This window comes from Coturnix japonica, chromosome 1 (assembly GCF_001577835.2).
Source record: "Coturnix japonica isolate 7356 chromosome 1, Coturnix japonica 2.1, whole genome shotgun sequence".
In the NCBI taxonomy this organism is placed as follows: Eukaryota; Metazoa; Chordata; class Aves; order Galliformes; family Phasianidae; genus Coturnix; species Coturnix japonica.
The window spans coordinates 6,053,516-6,070,837 of NC_029516.1; the positions used below are offsets into that span (position 1 = coordinate 6,053,516).

Consider the following 17,322-nt stretch of genomic DNA (forward strand, 5'->3'; position numbering starts at 1 on the left):
GGAATCCCACTCTGCTGCCTCCATCCCATTGGATGCAAAAGATCTGGATTTAGGGTGCTGAGGTGGGTTTTGCTGGACATCAGTGAGAGCTCTCTTCATTCTCACCAGCCTAAAAGCAGGTGGGATGCAGGGCCCAGCACCACCTCAATGCAGCAGCAGGAGAAGGAATGGAAGCATCAGGTCAAGCTGGGGTCAAACTGCTTGTGCAATTTATCAAGAAAAGGGAAACAAGTCGGGAGCAGAGCAGAACAGAGCAGCTCACACACAGCCCCTGTGCCACAATGAATGGAGACATGAGATATAGTCAGTGAATCCTGAAATCTCTCGGGATTAAATGATTACATTAATCTTTGCTTTCTCTAAACTGCGGTAACAGCAACAGCCACACGCTGGTGCCAGCCCAGATCTCTATGCTGACTTCACTGTGCCTGGATGGGGACTTTGCACACCCCCCGTACCCCAAGGCCACTGTTTTCCATCCATCCATCCATTTCCAAACTCCCCAGCTATCCTTTGCCCCTGTTATGTCATACCTAACACCATATTCAAGCAGGAGAAAGAGCTGATGAAATCATTTCTTTTCTTTCCAAACCCAGTATCAATGTTTACACAACCGAGCTAAATTATTTATACACATAACGTTATAGGTTTCACATCAGTGGCTTTTATTAGCATTCAGAGGATGAGAAGTCATACCTGACCTACTTGTAGAAACTCCACTTGTCTCTCTGTGATGCAGCCGGCGGTGGGGAAGGGGTGAAGGTGCCTAATGTTAGATCTGGGGGAGGATGCGTACAAGTGCGTTGGTTCGCAAAGTCTCATGAGATGGCAGCTATAGGAGGACATGGCAGTGGGGTAGGACACCAGGACACCCCGCATCCATTAGGGCCAGCATTCCCCAAACAGAGACGGTACAACGTCGTGTGCTTCCCTGCCAGCTGCTTCTCAACTGACATGTCACAGGCACTTCAGATGACTTTCTTCTTTGCCTTGCAATTAATGCATTTTTTATAAAGCCCGGGCTTCAGTTTCCTTTCATGTCACCAGGAGGAGGATATCCTTTTCCTGTTAAGCTTTAGAAGGATATTTTATTTTCAACCAAAGCATTAATCTCTGGTGCCCTGTAAATAGGACGGGCTGCTGAAGCTCCCGGTCTTGGAGCTGCTTTAACAGATGGAGCAGCACTGCTGCAACCCGGGCAAGATTTGCTGCGTTGTGGTTCCTTGCAACGTGCAAATGAAATGATTGCTGGACTTTTCCCTATCAAGTGCTCCCCAGTGCTCCATGCTGAAACCAGAAGAGGGGCAGCAAGGCACTATTCTGCTCCACCAGCTCCTTGTAATTGCCAGGAACGTGTATCGTAATGAAACACTTTCTGAGGCTACACAACATTTGATGAGGGCTTGATAACAAATGACCAAGTGTATATCTTTGCAGGTACTCCAAATTATGAGTAGAGGTTCATCCTTCCTATGTGTTGTTTCCATAGAAGCAGAGCTTAACCTTTTAAATGAAGATTGTAAAGGCACCTAATTCAATTAAAATTAGGCTTCAAGCATATCAGCACTTAATGCTCTCACGTTATGTGATTGGATATAGCCGCTGTTCTGACTGACAGGCAGTCGTTGCCAGCAGCAGCAGAGAAATAGCATTGTGGTAGCAAACTGGGGGTTTCCACGTATTTTCTTGTATGGTCCATGACTTGGTGGGTCATTGCTTTGTGACGGGACAAGGGGAAGTGGTTTCAAACTGAAAGAGGAGAGATTTAGATTGGATATAAGGACAGAGTTGTTTTAACAACAAGGGTGAGGAGGCTACAGGTTGCCCCAAGAATGGATGCCCCATCCCCAGAGACACTCAAGGTCAGGCTGGATGGGCTCTGGGCACCTGATGGAGCTGTAGGGTTCATTGCCAATGGACCAGATGGCCTTTAAGGGTCCCTTCCAACTCAAATGATCCTACAGTTCAGTGAAGTAGGGAATCCAGCACAGAACACAGAGAGGCACGTTCAGTTAAAGTCATTTATTGTAGGGTGGTGGTTGGTTCTTTTTTGTTTCTGGATTGACAAAGAGGGTTTCCCAGAGATCGATAACACAACACGACGTTATACACCAGTTCACAACTAGTCCCTTGTCGCTTTATTAAGAACATAGTCATTTAAAAATATCTAAATATTTACATATTAATAAAACTTATATACAGAAGATTGAGACTTTTTTTTTTTACCTAAATATGGAATGATTTATTATTATTTTTTTTTCCTTTTCTAATAAACCCTATAAAAAGATTTCTGAAGAAAGTCTGCACAGTAGTCACAGTTAAGTAAACACAAACGCAATCGTACAAAAACTCAGATTCCATTGCCCAAGTGTTACGATACAGACACGACGGGGCACCAAAACCCCCCCACCCAATGCACACAACTCCAAGCCATGATGAAGGAAAGACTCCGTTAAGGTTCGCAGTGCACATTCAATATATTCCACAGTTTATTAGAGAAGACACGGCCATTCCTAAAAGGACATCATTGCGGGTGGGGAGGGCTGGGAGCCTGGCTTCTCGGGTGCTGGGAGAACGCATCACAGTGTTGTTTGTGGGCATTCAGCAGCTATGGAGAAACAGACTTAAGGGTTTCGTTACGAGAGAAAGAAATCTTTTAAATACTTTAAAAGAAAACAAACCAAAAAGCAAATTAAAAACCCAGCAACTCTGTAATAGCACTTCAGTTGAAACACTCAAAGGCCAAATAGTTTCAAAGGAGGGAAGAAAAGATGCGCCTAAAATACACAAAGGAAAATGAAACGCGATGATGAAGGCTATAGCAATCTCTCCCTCGAATCGCAGGGAACGCACTGCAATTCTCTGCTGGTCGCCAAAGACCTTTTTTGACTTTTTTTTCCCTACGATTTTAAAGTGAATTTAGTGCTGTTGAAAGGTGCAGAAGCAGCAGTTCGCACGGAGGGCTGTGTAAGATTTTAGCTTCGCCCCAACCTGAAAGGATGAACGCTTTCCACGTCTAAGAGGGCAGTGCAATTTCTTCATTGATTCAGTGATCTTGACTACCGAGATATCAACAGAGTGCCAGTCTGCAACTAGGATGTATCTGTTCTGAAATGGGTGAATAGTGTCCCAGAGGGCAGCAGTTGAAAAATCACAGTGTGCAGATTCCCTTCCTGGAAATCAGTGAAGTAGAACATGTTGAGGTTGAGGCTGTAGGGAAAGATGGTGGAGAAAGGAGGAGAGAATGGTTTCCTCCGGTAATCTGCACTACAAAACCACTCAAGAGCAACTGGGACCAACACAGGGGAACTCCAGCTTGCTTGAGGTACGACTTCTCCCTGCTGTGCACCCAGAAATGGATGCCGATGATACAGATCCTGCTCTTTTTGGTCCTAAATCCAACCGTGCCCGTTTGAATTACAGGTATATATGACTGGCCATTTGTACCACAGGTTTCTAAATGGAGAAACAGCAGACAGAAAGGAAAAGTGGGTCTGCATATGCACAAGAGCAAAGTGCTTCACCTCTTAAGTGCTCATCAAGCCCCTTGGGTTTGGGAAGGAGAGAGATGCCACCACGGTCCCAAGGGTGGAGAAGAGTCATCCAACTGTGTTTATTCACCTCTGCATAGCTTAAGATGAAACACTGCTGGCAAGCATACAGCCATGTGGAATGGTACGACGGCAAAGGGAAAACAAAGGCAAGAGAATGACTTCAGTTAGAGCGGGTACCGCACCAATTAACTAATGCATGATATGGAGAGAAATCATCTTTAATTAAGATGAAAAACAGTGAAACAATCTGGCGGTTTTGTTATTTGAAAAGACAGGGGAAAACGTGTGAGACAACACAAACGTGAAGGGAGAACGACATGGATGTCCGTGTGCTGCAGGATGCCGACGTCCCCACGCCGACCTCGCACCAACATTAGTTAAATGAGAAGAGGTTCGGATCTGCTGAAACCACTGGAGCAGGATGTACAGTTTAAACAGGAAAATCGAGGCTCGCATCTATCAGGCTGTCTGTTGTGGTGTCGAACAGGTTACCTGGAGGAAGGGAGGAAGAGTTTGAAGCAATTAGATTAAAAGTAAATACAGGTTTAATGTCGTTCATTTAAAAGCTAAGCGAAAGACAGAAATGATATATATGAATTCTAACTAGAATGCCTCCGGGGATGGGGCATCCACAACCTCCTTGGGCAACCTGTTCCAGTGCTTCACCACCCTCTGGGTGAAAAACTTCCTCCTAATATCCAACCTAAACCTCCTGTCTCAGTTTAGAACCATTCCCCCTTGTCCTATCACTGTCCACCCTAATAAACAACCATTCCCCCTCCTGTTTAAAAGCTCCCTTCAAGTACTAGAAGGCCACAATGAGATTTCTCTTCTCCAAGCTAAACAAGCCCAGTTCCCTCAACCTTTCCTCATAGGAGAGGTTCTCCAGCCCTCTGACCATCTCAGTGACCCTCCTCCAAGAGCTCCACATCCTTCCCGTACTGATGGCCCCAGGCCTGGATGCAGTACTGCAGATGGGGCCCCACAAGAGCTGAGCAGAGGGGAACATCACCTCCCTCTCCCTGCTGGCTGCCCCTTTTTACATCTGCAGTGGGGCTGAACAGACAGCGACTGCTCAACTCCTTCCAGAGTAGAACCCGACCGCCTAAGGAAAGCAAACCGAATGGGCTTCTTTGAATACCGAGCAACGTTTTGCCACTGCAAATACAGCACAGCCCACTTCAGACGTGAAGCGCTGCATTAGGCCGCGACGCAAACCACACCGCAATGCTTCCCACTTTGAAGTTACGTTTCCGAAGGGGTGAAAAAAGCACTGCATGAATTTTAAACCCGCAGTGAGTATTTCTGGATGTTCTTTGGGGAAAACAAAAAGAAAAATGAGGAAAAAAAAACAACCAAGGCCCAACAAAAAAAGCCCCCAGCACAGCAGTCCAAATGCATATGGCAGAAGGAAAGAAAAGCAGGTGCGCTGTGCGATTATAACCCATCTTTTTGATACGGCTTTAAGGATGTGTTTCTCTTTCTAAACAGAACAATGAAAGACGGACTGAAGAATTGCAACTCCGGTGCTGAGAACACAGGGCAAACAGGAGACAGACATCAATCAGCCTGAGAGGCAAATACAGCCCGGTGAAAAAGGAGCGACTTGCACAATCATGCATTGAAAGGATAAAGACTTATATTACAATAAAGGATTTATATTTGAGGTTTCAAAAAGGTGGCTTTTTTATTTTTTTTTTTGGGGGGGGAGGGAAGCTTCGTTTTCTTGATATTGTATTTCGAGAGAAAAGGAGACAACCTACATAGAATTGGATCACTGCTATTTTCTTATCATTGGTTTCTTTACCAAGAGATTGTTATCATCTTTTCACAAAGCCGTATCACCTCTGGCCCTGAGGATTGCAATGTTACTGTCTCTCATTCTTTTAGGGATATCAAAAGTATTTCTCATCTTGAAATTAACCCCAATGTGGAGAATCCATACAAAACCTTCGGCACAGCTGCAGCCCAGAAGATGGGTGTAAGGAAGCTCGTGGACTTGGGCCGCATATCTATTGCATATCTATTCCAAATGTGATTTTCAAGATGAGAGTTGATGGAAGGGGTGCTACAGCTGCCTTAAATTGGTTCCCACGTGCAGAACTCACGGTTATGCCTTTTTATTTTAACATGAAATCCAGATGCTCGATGTAAATCGCAGACCAAAAGAAGATGAGCTTTGTTTTTGCAATGACAGCTGATGCAGATGGATTCTAAAAGCCATCACATCTTCAGCCTGATAAAGAGATATCTCACACCTTCCAGGTCCCCACATCACTGAGAAGCTCATCAGTCTTCCAGTTAAACGCAGCGATACTGGGAGATGTCTGATCCACCTCAGCTCAGGTTTGGACATAGACTTCAGCTTAAGCAATAGCTGTGTCAGTATGTGCAAATGCTGGAGCTGTGGGAGACCTGAGCTTTCAGAAGGTTTGTTAGAGACAAATTCTTCTGGTATTTTCTTGAGATTTATCTGTTATTCAGCCAAAGTTCCCAGCAAGTTTCACTGCCACTGTTCTTCCAGTTTTCTTTAAACACCCTTCAATCATCAGCCTTCAAAGCAAAGGCACTCTTAGCATCTCTAGTGATTTTAAAAGGGGAGCACGATTCCTGCTCTGAAGTGCTAAAACATAATTGGGCACAAACACCTTCCCTGGTTTTGTGAGAATGCACCAGCTGTGTTTTTTACAGGGATTTCAAGTTTCAAAGGACAGTTTTGTAAACACCTCTCCCCAGAGCCCACAACTTTGCCACCTATGGGCCCAGAGGGAGCGCATTCAAAGCTGGCTATAGGCACCTGCATAAATTAACTGCATTCAGAGCACAGTCCTCCCGGTGCCAAAGCAGAGTCATTTACTTCCAAATACAAACTTAGCTCATCTGGACTTACTCCTTTCCCTACCAGCTACGAAGAGAGATGAGAACAAGCAGACTTTCAACTCCAAGTGCCAGCCATGGGCTGTGATCTGCAAACATGTGGGTTGAAGAATTGCAACACCAATAGCCCATGTATACCCAGATCCTTCTTAGAATGTTGCTGGGGTCACGGGCAGTGTTGACTGAGCAAAAAAGACAGATGAAAGACAGCCTCTTTTTCTGCACCAGCAGTTCCCATTGATTCAGTTCACACAAGGTGCTTTCACTTCACATGTTTGTCCAGTTCTTGAAGGCCAAGAGAACAAACAGACTCTTTAGCTGGGTCTGTTGTGATAGGAAAAGGGGAAATTGATTCAAACTAAAAGAGGAGAGATTTAGACTGAGTTATTAAGAAAAAGTTCTTTTCCTTAAGGGTGATGAGGTACTGGAACAGGTTGCCCAGAGAGGCGCTGGATGTCCCATCCCTGGAGGCAATCATGGTCAGGCTGGATGGGGCTCTGAGCACCCAATGGAGCTGTGGGTGTCCCATTTTACTGCAGGGGAGCTGGGCTAGAAGACCTTTAAACGTCCCTTCCAAATCAATTCCATGAGTCAAGACCACCTGATGTCTGTCACAAGCAGCCCCAACACCTCACCATTTCTCCCACTCCCTCCTTGTGCAAAACTCTCTTTGAGCAATCCGATTCAGTCTGCTTTCACCATACCACCACACCACATTAACCACTGCTTGTTCCTGATTTGTCTCATAGTAGTTCCTGGAGATGTCAACTATCAGAGCAGCCACTGCACAAACACACAAACTCTTCCCCAAAGAGTTTTCAAGCCAAACAGAGAAGTCAGCTTGAATACCTCACATTAAAGCTCTCTTTTAACGCTCTGCCAGTAACATCCTCTATAAAACCAGCTGTACTAAGACAGGGAAAGACCTCTGTAAAAGTTACATTTCACCTCTTACGTGACACTCCTAGATAGAAAGCATCTGTATTTTGGCTCTCCACTGTAATTACCACCATTAGGCTGTCTGTATATCACTTTAAATCACTTGCTTCCAAGAACAGTGTGATATTACACGGATATGTACTATAAAGAGACACTTGCACACATATAATAATGGGTGTGAGTCAAATGCCTGGCGTGCAGCCTGTGAGCATCGCCTCCCCCACCAACACGAACGGCAGTGTGGTTTATTTAGGCATGCTTCCACAGATAGTATGAAGACATAAACATGCAGAGGGACACTGCAGCTCAAGCACTGTGTGTGCACAGATGCTTAAAGGTGTATGAGCGATCAGACTGATAGCACAGTGGAAAGAGAGTCATCTTCTCGGCCACAACCATCCCATCACGCCCATTCCATTGATAGCATCAGATGCAAGTAGTAGCTACAGAAGCTGCCTCCAAAGAAAAGCACAACAATCCAATAATTCTGCTCTTTTACACGATTACACCAGCAATGAAAAGATAACGCTACGTAGCTCTACTGAGCTTTATTAGGGTTCTCTTTCAATGGAATTGCTTCCCTCCCTGATAAAAGAAACAAACAGGATGTCACTTGGAAGAGACCTTTCAAACTAGAGCTTCCTCTGTCTATGATCGCAATAGTACCCTGAAATATTCAGTGGCTGGCCAAGAAAGCAGCACGGCAGCTCACAGCGAGCGTGTGCTCCCAGCCCCCACTGGGTCTCTGCCAGCACAAGACTATAGCTGCTTGTCCTCACCACTGCTTCGCTGGTCCTATTCCTTAGTAACTGCACGTGCTCTGACAGCAGGATTTCAAGCGGCCGCGCTGGGCGGCTGGCAGCTGCTGCTCTGGCCCCAGCACGCAGCAGTGGTGGATGAAAGCTCCTTCTCCTGCCCTTATGTAAGAGAGATTAGGAAGCGATCCTGCTGAGGCAGATGCTGCACTGCTGCTCTCCCAACCACTCTGAGCCTCCGGGTCCTACGCCCTGCGCTCAGCAGCCCGATGCCAGTCACGTTCTGATCGTCACACAAATGGCACAGCTGATCTCCAGCCACCCTTTGTTGTTACACTTTCGGAATAAGATTATAATGAACTGCGATCCTTGGCCCTATTCATCTGCTAAAGGTCTTGCAGCATCTGTAGCATCTGCTGTAGCATCCCTCCTTTTTTCTTGGCTTTGTCAGCATTAAGCTGCACGCTGGTGAAATGACAGGGAAGCGATCATCTCCTTAAGACACTGCTTCCAATCAGTTCTGGGAGCTCATCTACCACCAGGGCACCTATTAATGAACTGACTCTTAATGAGAGGGTGGTTCAGATTTCAACCTCAGTGCAAAAATATTTACTCCCAAGGCCACTGCTTTTAATAACTGTCAGGCTTAGAGGCGGTGCGAACGCTCTTCAAGAAGAAGTAAAACAACACTTACCCACCATTGAATTGCCTTTGCGATCCTTCCGTAAACCTAAGATATTATTGCTAATACCATGCACAAGTGAACGGATGCTTCAACAGAAATCACTGTATCTGTCCCTACCAACACCATTAAGAATTAAAGCAAACTCACAGAAATATCAGGGGTGAGCACAAGTCCCTGTTTACAATAAGCATGGCAACTTACCGTCCTTATTAGCTTCGCTGCTATCACGAACCTTGAGGTTTTATGAATAGGAAACAGAGGGGGGAAATTGTAAGATTCTGCTGCATTTGTTTCTTAACACATGGCATTGAAAACTCAAGATAGCTGGGTCCTCTGTGCAATTACCTGACGGTCTGCGGCATGCCAGGATTATTGAAAAATGCTGCCGTGCAATAAACAAACACACGCATTGGAAGCTGATAAAAATTTTAATGCATTTTACCTGCTTGTAGTAAAGAAATGTCCGGCTTCTCATCATAGTCAATCACCTCTGCAGATTACAAAATATAAACAAGAAATCTCATTACTTTTACTGAATACAGGAACGCGATTAAAAAAGCTACACAGTATAGAATGATTTTGCATTTTCTATCTACTTTCCTCAGCTTCAATTTGCTATTGCTCAGTTAAAAACTCACCGCTTGGAGAAAAAGGTCATAAAATAAAAATGCAAACTTAGAAGAGGGAGTTTGGTATTAATAAGCAGCTGTGCCAGAAATAGGCTGGAGCAACACTGGCTTGTTTTAAGGTTTCAGGACATAAGAGGAGTTGCAATCCTTTCATAAAAGCACAGAAGTCTGTTTGTTAAGCAAACCCCAGCAGCCCTTGGAAGAAGAGCCCCCAAGGCCGGTGCTCGATCCTCCTGCAGCTGCCATCATCAGATTCCTAAGGGAAAAGTGTGAATATTCTCATTTCTGCAGCCAAACTTCCTGTGACCACAGGCAAGCTTGTTTTAGCAGGAACAGATGTGCCAGGGCAAAATGACTTCAAAGCAGGAACCCAGCATGCTTACAAAATGTAGCCATGGAGGTACACAGGCAATTACAGTGTATGCATACACACACGCTTTTAATCCATAGCTTATGCAAAAAAATGACTTAATTTAGCCCACAGTAAAAGAAGGCTAAAAGCTTAATTTGTTCATCTCATATTTGTCACTGACCAAAGCTATGCATAAGGATAGTTCAATTGGCCCGGCAGATGTGCAGCAACTTGTTAGACTGCAGTATTCTAGTGAGTGTTTGAACCCAGGGCAAATTACAGGCATCCGCCAGGAGTTAGGAGTCAAATGTACACAAGTTCTATTCTAAATCCTGTTACCTTTGTCTTTTGACAACTTACCATGATATTTTATGCCTTTAAAACATAAGGAGATTTTCAAAAGCACTTCAGCAACCCAGTGATAGTCATAAAGAAGAAGTTCTTGACATTGTACATGATCACTGTGGTGGATATACATCTTTTCACATCCATTCATTGCACATTATTCATTGACATCAGGTTTCAACCAAGGCTATACATGCACCGAGCAACTTAGTTTAGCTCCCACTTAAAACTAAGCTAACTGTCCTAGGCATCTTTATTATAGCTATACAAAAGGATATCAAGTTGTTGCTGTTATGAGGATATCATAATAAGAACTAATCTAACTGCTGAGCTACATTAGAGCTCCTTTCCTTCTGCCACCCTTTCTCACTTGTATGGATGCCAGTTTAGTTTTTAGCTATATGCCCTTTACTCAGTTCCACAAAATTAGTTGAATTACAGAATCAAAGAACCACCTGGGTTGGAAAAGATCTTCAACATCATCAAATCCCATCATCAACCTATTTGTTTGCATGTGGACTGGACTAAAAGTGATGGATGAGCATGAAAGGAGACAGTGTGGTGAACAGCTGAGAAAGGACAGGATGTATCTGACTGCAGTGGCATTCTGAGCCCAGCTTCTTGCTGTGTGATGAAGAAGCACCTGCACCAAGCAGTTCTGCAGCACGGTTACTCAGCATACAAGAGATTAAAAAACAGCACAAATGTTCATACAATCACAGAGGTCAGAACTAGTTAAAAACTGACAGTACAGCTGAATGAATGCTTTTGCCAGTGCCAGAAAGGGAGTGGAAACAAGACAGAAACACTGAGAACCTACTTAATCTCCTCAGTAGCTGTCTGCATTTGTTTTATGAAACTGGATATGTAACCACAGCTTCAAGCAAAGTATGATCAGTAAAGCTCCTGCTCACAAACGCACAACAAACACCCTGACCGCCTAACATGGATGTAAACCAGCGTCTTCTCACATTGCATTGCAAGCAGGAAAGGTTTGCCTTCAACAACCACACCCAGAGACTGCCAGCCAAAACTCAAGTGTCTTCAGCCAGCTTGCAAGACAAGGCAAGCAGGAATAGACAATTCTGAGACTCCTTTCTGTCCTCTGCATGGCCAGAGCTCAGAGGCTCCTGCAATACAATCACAGTACTTATTTCCTTAGAGGTCTTTTATTTTCTTCCCCCAAATTGTTTAGATGTACATGTCCATTAGTTGTATACTTGCTGTTTTGCTCCTTGCACTAAAGTACGTGCATGCCCAGGGCTGGAAAGATTATCAGCGCAGTAATTTATCTTTATATTGCTATCTTGACTTGAGATACTGGCCACAAAAGCACCGTACCACATCTTGGACTCACATCTGACATCCTTCCTGGTCCTGTGTCTATTGCTAAGCAAACAATCGGCGTGATCTTCCAATACAGAGATATTATATCTAAACCACAAAGCAGGGAAATCAGAAGGATGAAGGGAGATGGCAGACAAAACAAAACAGAACCCTCATACAAGGCAATGGAAGCAGCAATTTGAACAAGGATTTGGGAGAAAAGACACATTTCTTGAGTGTAAGCACTTTTTTTCTCCCTTTGTTCCTACTGTTTTACATTGCAACAAGGTAATGCTGATTCTAAACAACAGTTCAAGGATGAAATGTCATGGAATGCAATTTATTTAAATTAATTCTGCCTGAAAAGTTTCAGCATGTTTTCCAACAGTGCTAGGCTTTCCTTTATTGAGTACGGCAATCAAAAGCTTCCAGGTTGAGCACAGTGTAATCACTTTGCATGAACAGCTCTTACCCTCAGTTTCAGGAGCATTAGTCATACAACATCAGCTTTCCTGGCTATGCAATGGACAGACATTACAGCATAATGGCTTCTACTCTTCAGAACATAAAAAGGGAGGAAGAACTGACTGTAAGAGATGTGCTGCCCCTGACCTACTGCTTATTAATGGATGAAGAGTTTAGTAATCAAAAGGCTTGGATACTACGTCTGGCACAGAGCGACATGAACAGCAAGTCAGTTCCCTCTGATTCTGCCCTTAGATCTTTATGCTAATGGTCGCCTGTCTCTGCACTGACACTGGCAAGGCCACCAGTCCCCTACCCATATTCTCTCTGCAGGTGGAAAGACCACACAGTGGGAAACACACAGCGTAAATTACAAGGCAATTTGCACAGTCATTCACACTGCTTTCAAAGAGGAAATATTACACACGTGGCTTCCTTTGACTTCTTCCCTTCCAGGGCCACTTTGCATCCGATCCCAGAAGCCAAACAGGCTCAGCTTCTGTGCTGGGAGGAGACAGACGTGGCACCATGAAGCGGTGCCCCAGTAGGTTGTGCTGTTGGCGTGATATGGGCCTGATAATCAGGGCTGAAGAATATTATCATACTATTCAATTTTAATTATAACATCTGTTTGTAACATTAACCTCACAGTCTCTTCTCCCCTTTGTGACAGCCAACTTGTGAAATCTTGAACAGACTGAACAAGGCCAATAAAAATTTAATGGTAGTGACAGCTTTATTCTCAGATCTAACAAATAGAAGAAAAAAAAATCCCTACCCAAAGCCTCAGATCTCAGGCGATAACCTAAAAGAACTGAGAAAAAACCAAAGCAAAATAAATAAATTAGAAAATAATATTTCCAGCTATGAAAAATACTGTCACTGATTTAGATCTTAAATGAATTTTTATTTGCCTTAGGATAACAGCCTTGCAGAATTTACACTGGGGAACCATTTTCTAGAAAGCACAATTTTTAAGTGTTTTTTTTTTCTTTTTCCTTTATTAGCTTTTCCTGTCCCTAATTCTAGGACATGAGCAAAACATGATAAATAAGGTTGAAGCTGGACAGCATCTATCATCCAGTGATCGTGATTCCGTTTAATTTGGGAATACTCAAGAGAATATACCCTAGAGAAAGAGATACAAGAAGCAGATCCACCACACTCATTGCTAGAAAGCTAGAGCAGGACTTATGTTATCAGGCTGAAATAATGTTTCACAGGATAAAGCAGAGAGGGCTGCTCATGAATGCAGGGTCTTACTGTGTGGCTTGAAATGAAAAACTCATCAGACGACGGACTAAATGGCTCAGGGGAAGGCAAACAGAATAGAAAGGCTGTCTCTTGTCTCTTCTGCTGTCCAAATTTAGCCCAACTCGGTGCTGACTAAAAAGTTGTTTTGTGGATTCTGGGAGGTAAATAGACAAAACTGAACTTTTTCAGGTAAAACTTGTGCATCAAAACAAACTAGAAACAGATTTTGAGTCGGCTTAGAAAGTCTCATATTAATGCTGGCTCAGAATTGTTCTTCAGGCACCTGAGCCCACATCAAGTTCAGAGGGTAGGTTTCAATAAGTGAAAACAGAACAGAGAGGATGATTTGAGAGTAGGACACTTGCGTGGGCTGAAGTATCAGCTTCTACCCCACTCTCTGGTAAGACTGAAATTCTTACTTAACCCCTCAGTATTTCCCAACACTTCATTTATGGGTCTGGTTCTCAGTGATTGCTCTCCATATGTTTACTACTCATTCCCATAATGGTTGATGTGTTAGTTTCCCTCTGCAGGGATTGGAGCCTATCTTACTCAGTTCCACTGAACTCAGCTTTGTTTATTATTCTTCACAGTCTTGCTAACTTGGAGACAATATCCTTCACTTAGATGCTCCCATCCCAGGGAAGGACCAGAGCTGGAAATGCCATTTGAAAGGTAAAAGCAGAACACCACTGCCATTTTAATGAATATCCTACAGAGGCATCGAGAAGTACAAAAAAAAAAAAAAAAAAGGATGGAAGAAAATAAAAATCTAAACAAAATTAGGTCAATCCTCTTTCCTGAGGGTCTTCTGCAGGCAATCCAAAGACCCTCTATTTCCCACATCCCACACTGTGCTTTTCAGCTATCAGAGCCTAACACTGTCATGCCCAGCCATGGAAGGGGCAGAAGGCAGTTAAGTTGTACAGTATCAGTAATCTGACACTGTCTTTAACAAGGTTATCTTGTATCCCTCTCTCCTCCCTCCCCCAACATACACAAGAAACCCCTTGTTAAAGCTAGTGGTGGTTTGCTGCTTTACTCAGGGAAGCTTATGCTACTGAATAACCTGCATTTTCCTCCCAGTACTGTATCAATTCTGAAAATGCTGACTCTGACACACAGAGCTGGAGAAAAACATCCTTCTGTTTTCCTGTGCTCTAACTCACCTCTCTGTAGCCCACCATAGACCACTGGCATCCCCTGCTAAGCCACTGGGTTTTCCATTCCTTAAGCTCACAGATGCTAACAGGTGTCAGATGCTCCAAAGGAGAGATGGGCAGGAAATACGACCACAGGAGAGCCTTAAGAAACACTAGAAGGGCAAAGTGATCTACTGCCTGATTTAGTAGTTGGCAATCCTGCCCATGGCACAGGGATTGGAAGTACCTCTGAGCTCCCCTCCAACCCAAACCATTCTATGATTCTATGAAAAGTAAGTGAATGCAAAGGAAGTCCCTCATAGGATAGGAAGCATGAAGATGAGAATGAGGCTAGTTAAGCTTTATAAAGTAATTACACATCTCTTAATCAGTGATATTGCTTTCAGGTTCCTATGAACTCCACAAGGGATTTGGAGACTGCACGCTGCTGTTTGTCAGCTCACGGGCAAAGTGCTGGAACTGCAGCCCTGCTGAGCTAACAGTGCTGGGCTAGTCCCACAATCAAGTATGTACACTGTCCTACAAAGCTAAGTAACTGCTGCAAATCCCTGCTGAAATTACTTGTTACCACTAGCAAGCTCACTCCTATGCTTTGATAGATCCTCATAAACACAGTCGGTGTGGGTCATTCTTTTTTTCCTACAGTTATGTTAATTCTTTCACAAGGAATGTGAGAAAACTCATCTGTCCATCCAGACACACATAGTTATAGGGGAAAGGTAATTTAGGTTATGTCCTAACAGTACAGTAAGTGGCTTGTCAGGCCAAGTAACACAGAACTTAAAACCCTCTCCATGAAACCTGGCTGGAGGAGCTAGTTTACAACTCAGATTCCATAGAACACTAAGAAGAATGCTCTTAACTTTCAGGCTGCCCTGAGAATCAGGCATTGAACACAATAACCTTCATGGGTCCCTTCCACTGCAGGATATTCTGTGATTCTAAGAAGTTTTGGGTTGTTAATAGAAGGTGGTTGGAGACAACATTTGAGAAAGACTCTAAGCTAACCTGGCTGCCAAAGCAGCTCCTCAGCTCATTACCCTGTGCTTGACACAGAAATCTGCTACATCTGAGAGATCAAATGCAACAATTACATTTAACAAGAAAAACAATTCCGTGGACAGAAAGGCTGTAAGGTTTTAAGTTTACCCTCATATGTTTTTCCTAATACATTTATACATACCTGAGCCTCTTTTTAATCGTCTTCTTGCCAGTTTAATTTGATCCTGAAGAATCTGGACCCAGTCCCTAGGACCAGGAAGCTTATCCACATGGTTCGCAGTGCAGTATCTTTCTGTGAAGACTGAAATAAAAAGATACCGTCTTTTTTAGAAGTGCCACCACAATCGAAAAACGGAGGCTGAAGAAGATTACAAAGAAAACATATCAAAATATTGACTTAACAAAGTTAAATTGCCAAATCTGGACAATTGTGTATATAACTATCATAGTTATTACTCACAAAAGCCTATCCTAAAGAAACAGCCTATACCATCCATGTGACATCCATGAATTTCACACTAAAATATCACAAAAAATAACCCTGTACTTTGAACTGAGACTCAAGATGTGGCAGGCACTTCTAACTGCTGTTTTCCATATGGTGTAAATGGAGAACTGAGATCCACCGGACCACTTGGTGGTCTCTTAGTCTCATTTCTAAGTCTGCAGTCAAACTGATGGAAGGCACAAGTCCTACCATGGCAGAAATCTCCGCAGTTGTTGCTCTCAGACTGTGGAATAGCATTTTTATAAAGCTACTACAAGAAAGACTTTAATGAGAAAAACACCATCCATCCTACAATTGAGAGGTGTGTGAAAAGTCAACAAGAGCAAAAATACAAAGAATATTACTACTGCTAGCACTGCTATTGCAGGCTTGCTCATGGTTCTCAGAACCAACTGTCTACTACAACCAGCAGATAAAGAAAACTGGTTTCAGCTGAAGGAATCTTTAATCCTTGGGGATAAATGTTGCACAAATGGGATGAGGGAACATGTAGCAAACGTTGACCATTTGGTATCTTTTTGTACACAGACTTTTGACACAGTGCTGGCTGGTAATCACAAAGGAGTCTGAAGTAATTGCACTCTCCAAATTCTTTTCGCATTAACAATTTGACAAAATCATTGCATGAAAAGCATTAACAATACTCTTCTCTGTAGTCTGCTCAGATGAAGAATCAGCTAAGGAGCTCAGAGAAGTCAGTACAGCCTCGCATGTTGCCAGCATTCAATCTTAGAGGCTCTTTGAAGGCAGAAATGATCTTTCCCTTCTGAATCCATGTGGTCCTTAACACAATGGGAGCCTGACTGATGTCCTAAGTCTTGTACTTCAAATGTGTGACAGCAGCTTATGTTTGTGACCATGGCCTGGGGGTCGTCCTGTGATAACAGGCCACAGCCAGGTTGTCAGCTGCATGTTCCTATGGTGGAATTACAAATTTGCTTGCTGTAGTCTGCATGGGAAACTAAATCACAGCAGCCTGGGAGAGCCTGTACATCGCTTTGCTAGTTCTTCTCTTTAATGAAATTCAGAATAGCTTTGGTTGCTTGATGCGTGGTTATGAAAGCATGAGGATTGGAAAAAACTAAGTTGGAATGTAGTAGGAAGAAGGCAGAAGCGGGATCTCATCGTTCCAGTTCATCTGAGCTGTACTGGGATAACCACCCGTGCCATAAATCAGACCAAATCCCCAGCAGATCTGAAGTCGGCTCACTGACTTCTGCAGGGATGGACCTTCATGCAGAGCTGGATTTCTTGTCAAGAACGTAATGAAAAAAGCAACTACCTCTGATCTTTCTTCTCTCCCTCGCCACTCCTCTGAGATGTAAGTGAAAACTGAGGCAGTTCACAAGAGAAACTGATTGGTCAGAAGAAATGGTGCAACTGATTCAACAAGTGCCACTGAATATCCAAAGCCAGACAGAAGAATTTCTCCCTGGCTCATCATTCTGTTGCATCAGTATCAAACTAC

At 43.6% G+C, this 17,322-nt stretch overlaps 1 protein-coding gene across 2 annotated transcripts in view; it reads right to left on the bottom strand.

The window, feature by feature from the left end:
- Positions 1-2,007: 2,007 nt before the first annotated feature.
- BEND7 (BEN domain containing 7) overlaps positions 2,008-17,322 on the bottom strand; it is a 44,758-nt gene continuing 29,443 nt past the window's right edge. For both annotated transcript variants that reach the window (XM_015872150.2, XM_015872235.2), the window contains exons 7-9: positions 15,528-15,647; positions 9,253-9,300; positions 2,008-4,046 (exon numbers count right to left, since the gene is read on the bottom strand). In XM_015872150.2, the coding sequence (XP_015727636.1) occupies positions 3,985-4,046; positions 9,253-9,300; positions 15,528-15,647 (230 nt within the window). In that variant the 3' untranslated portion in view covers positions 2,008-3,984. The remainder of the gene's footprint in view (positions 4,047-9,252; positions 9,301-15,527; positions 15,648-17,322) is intronic.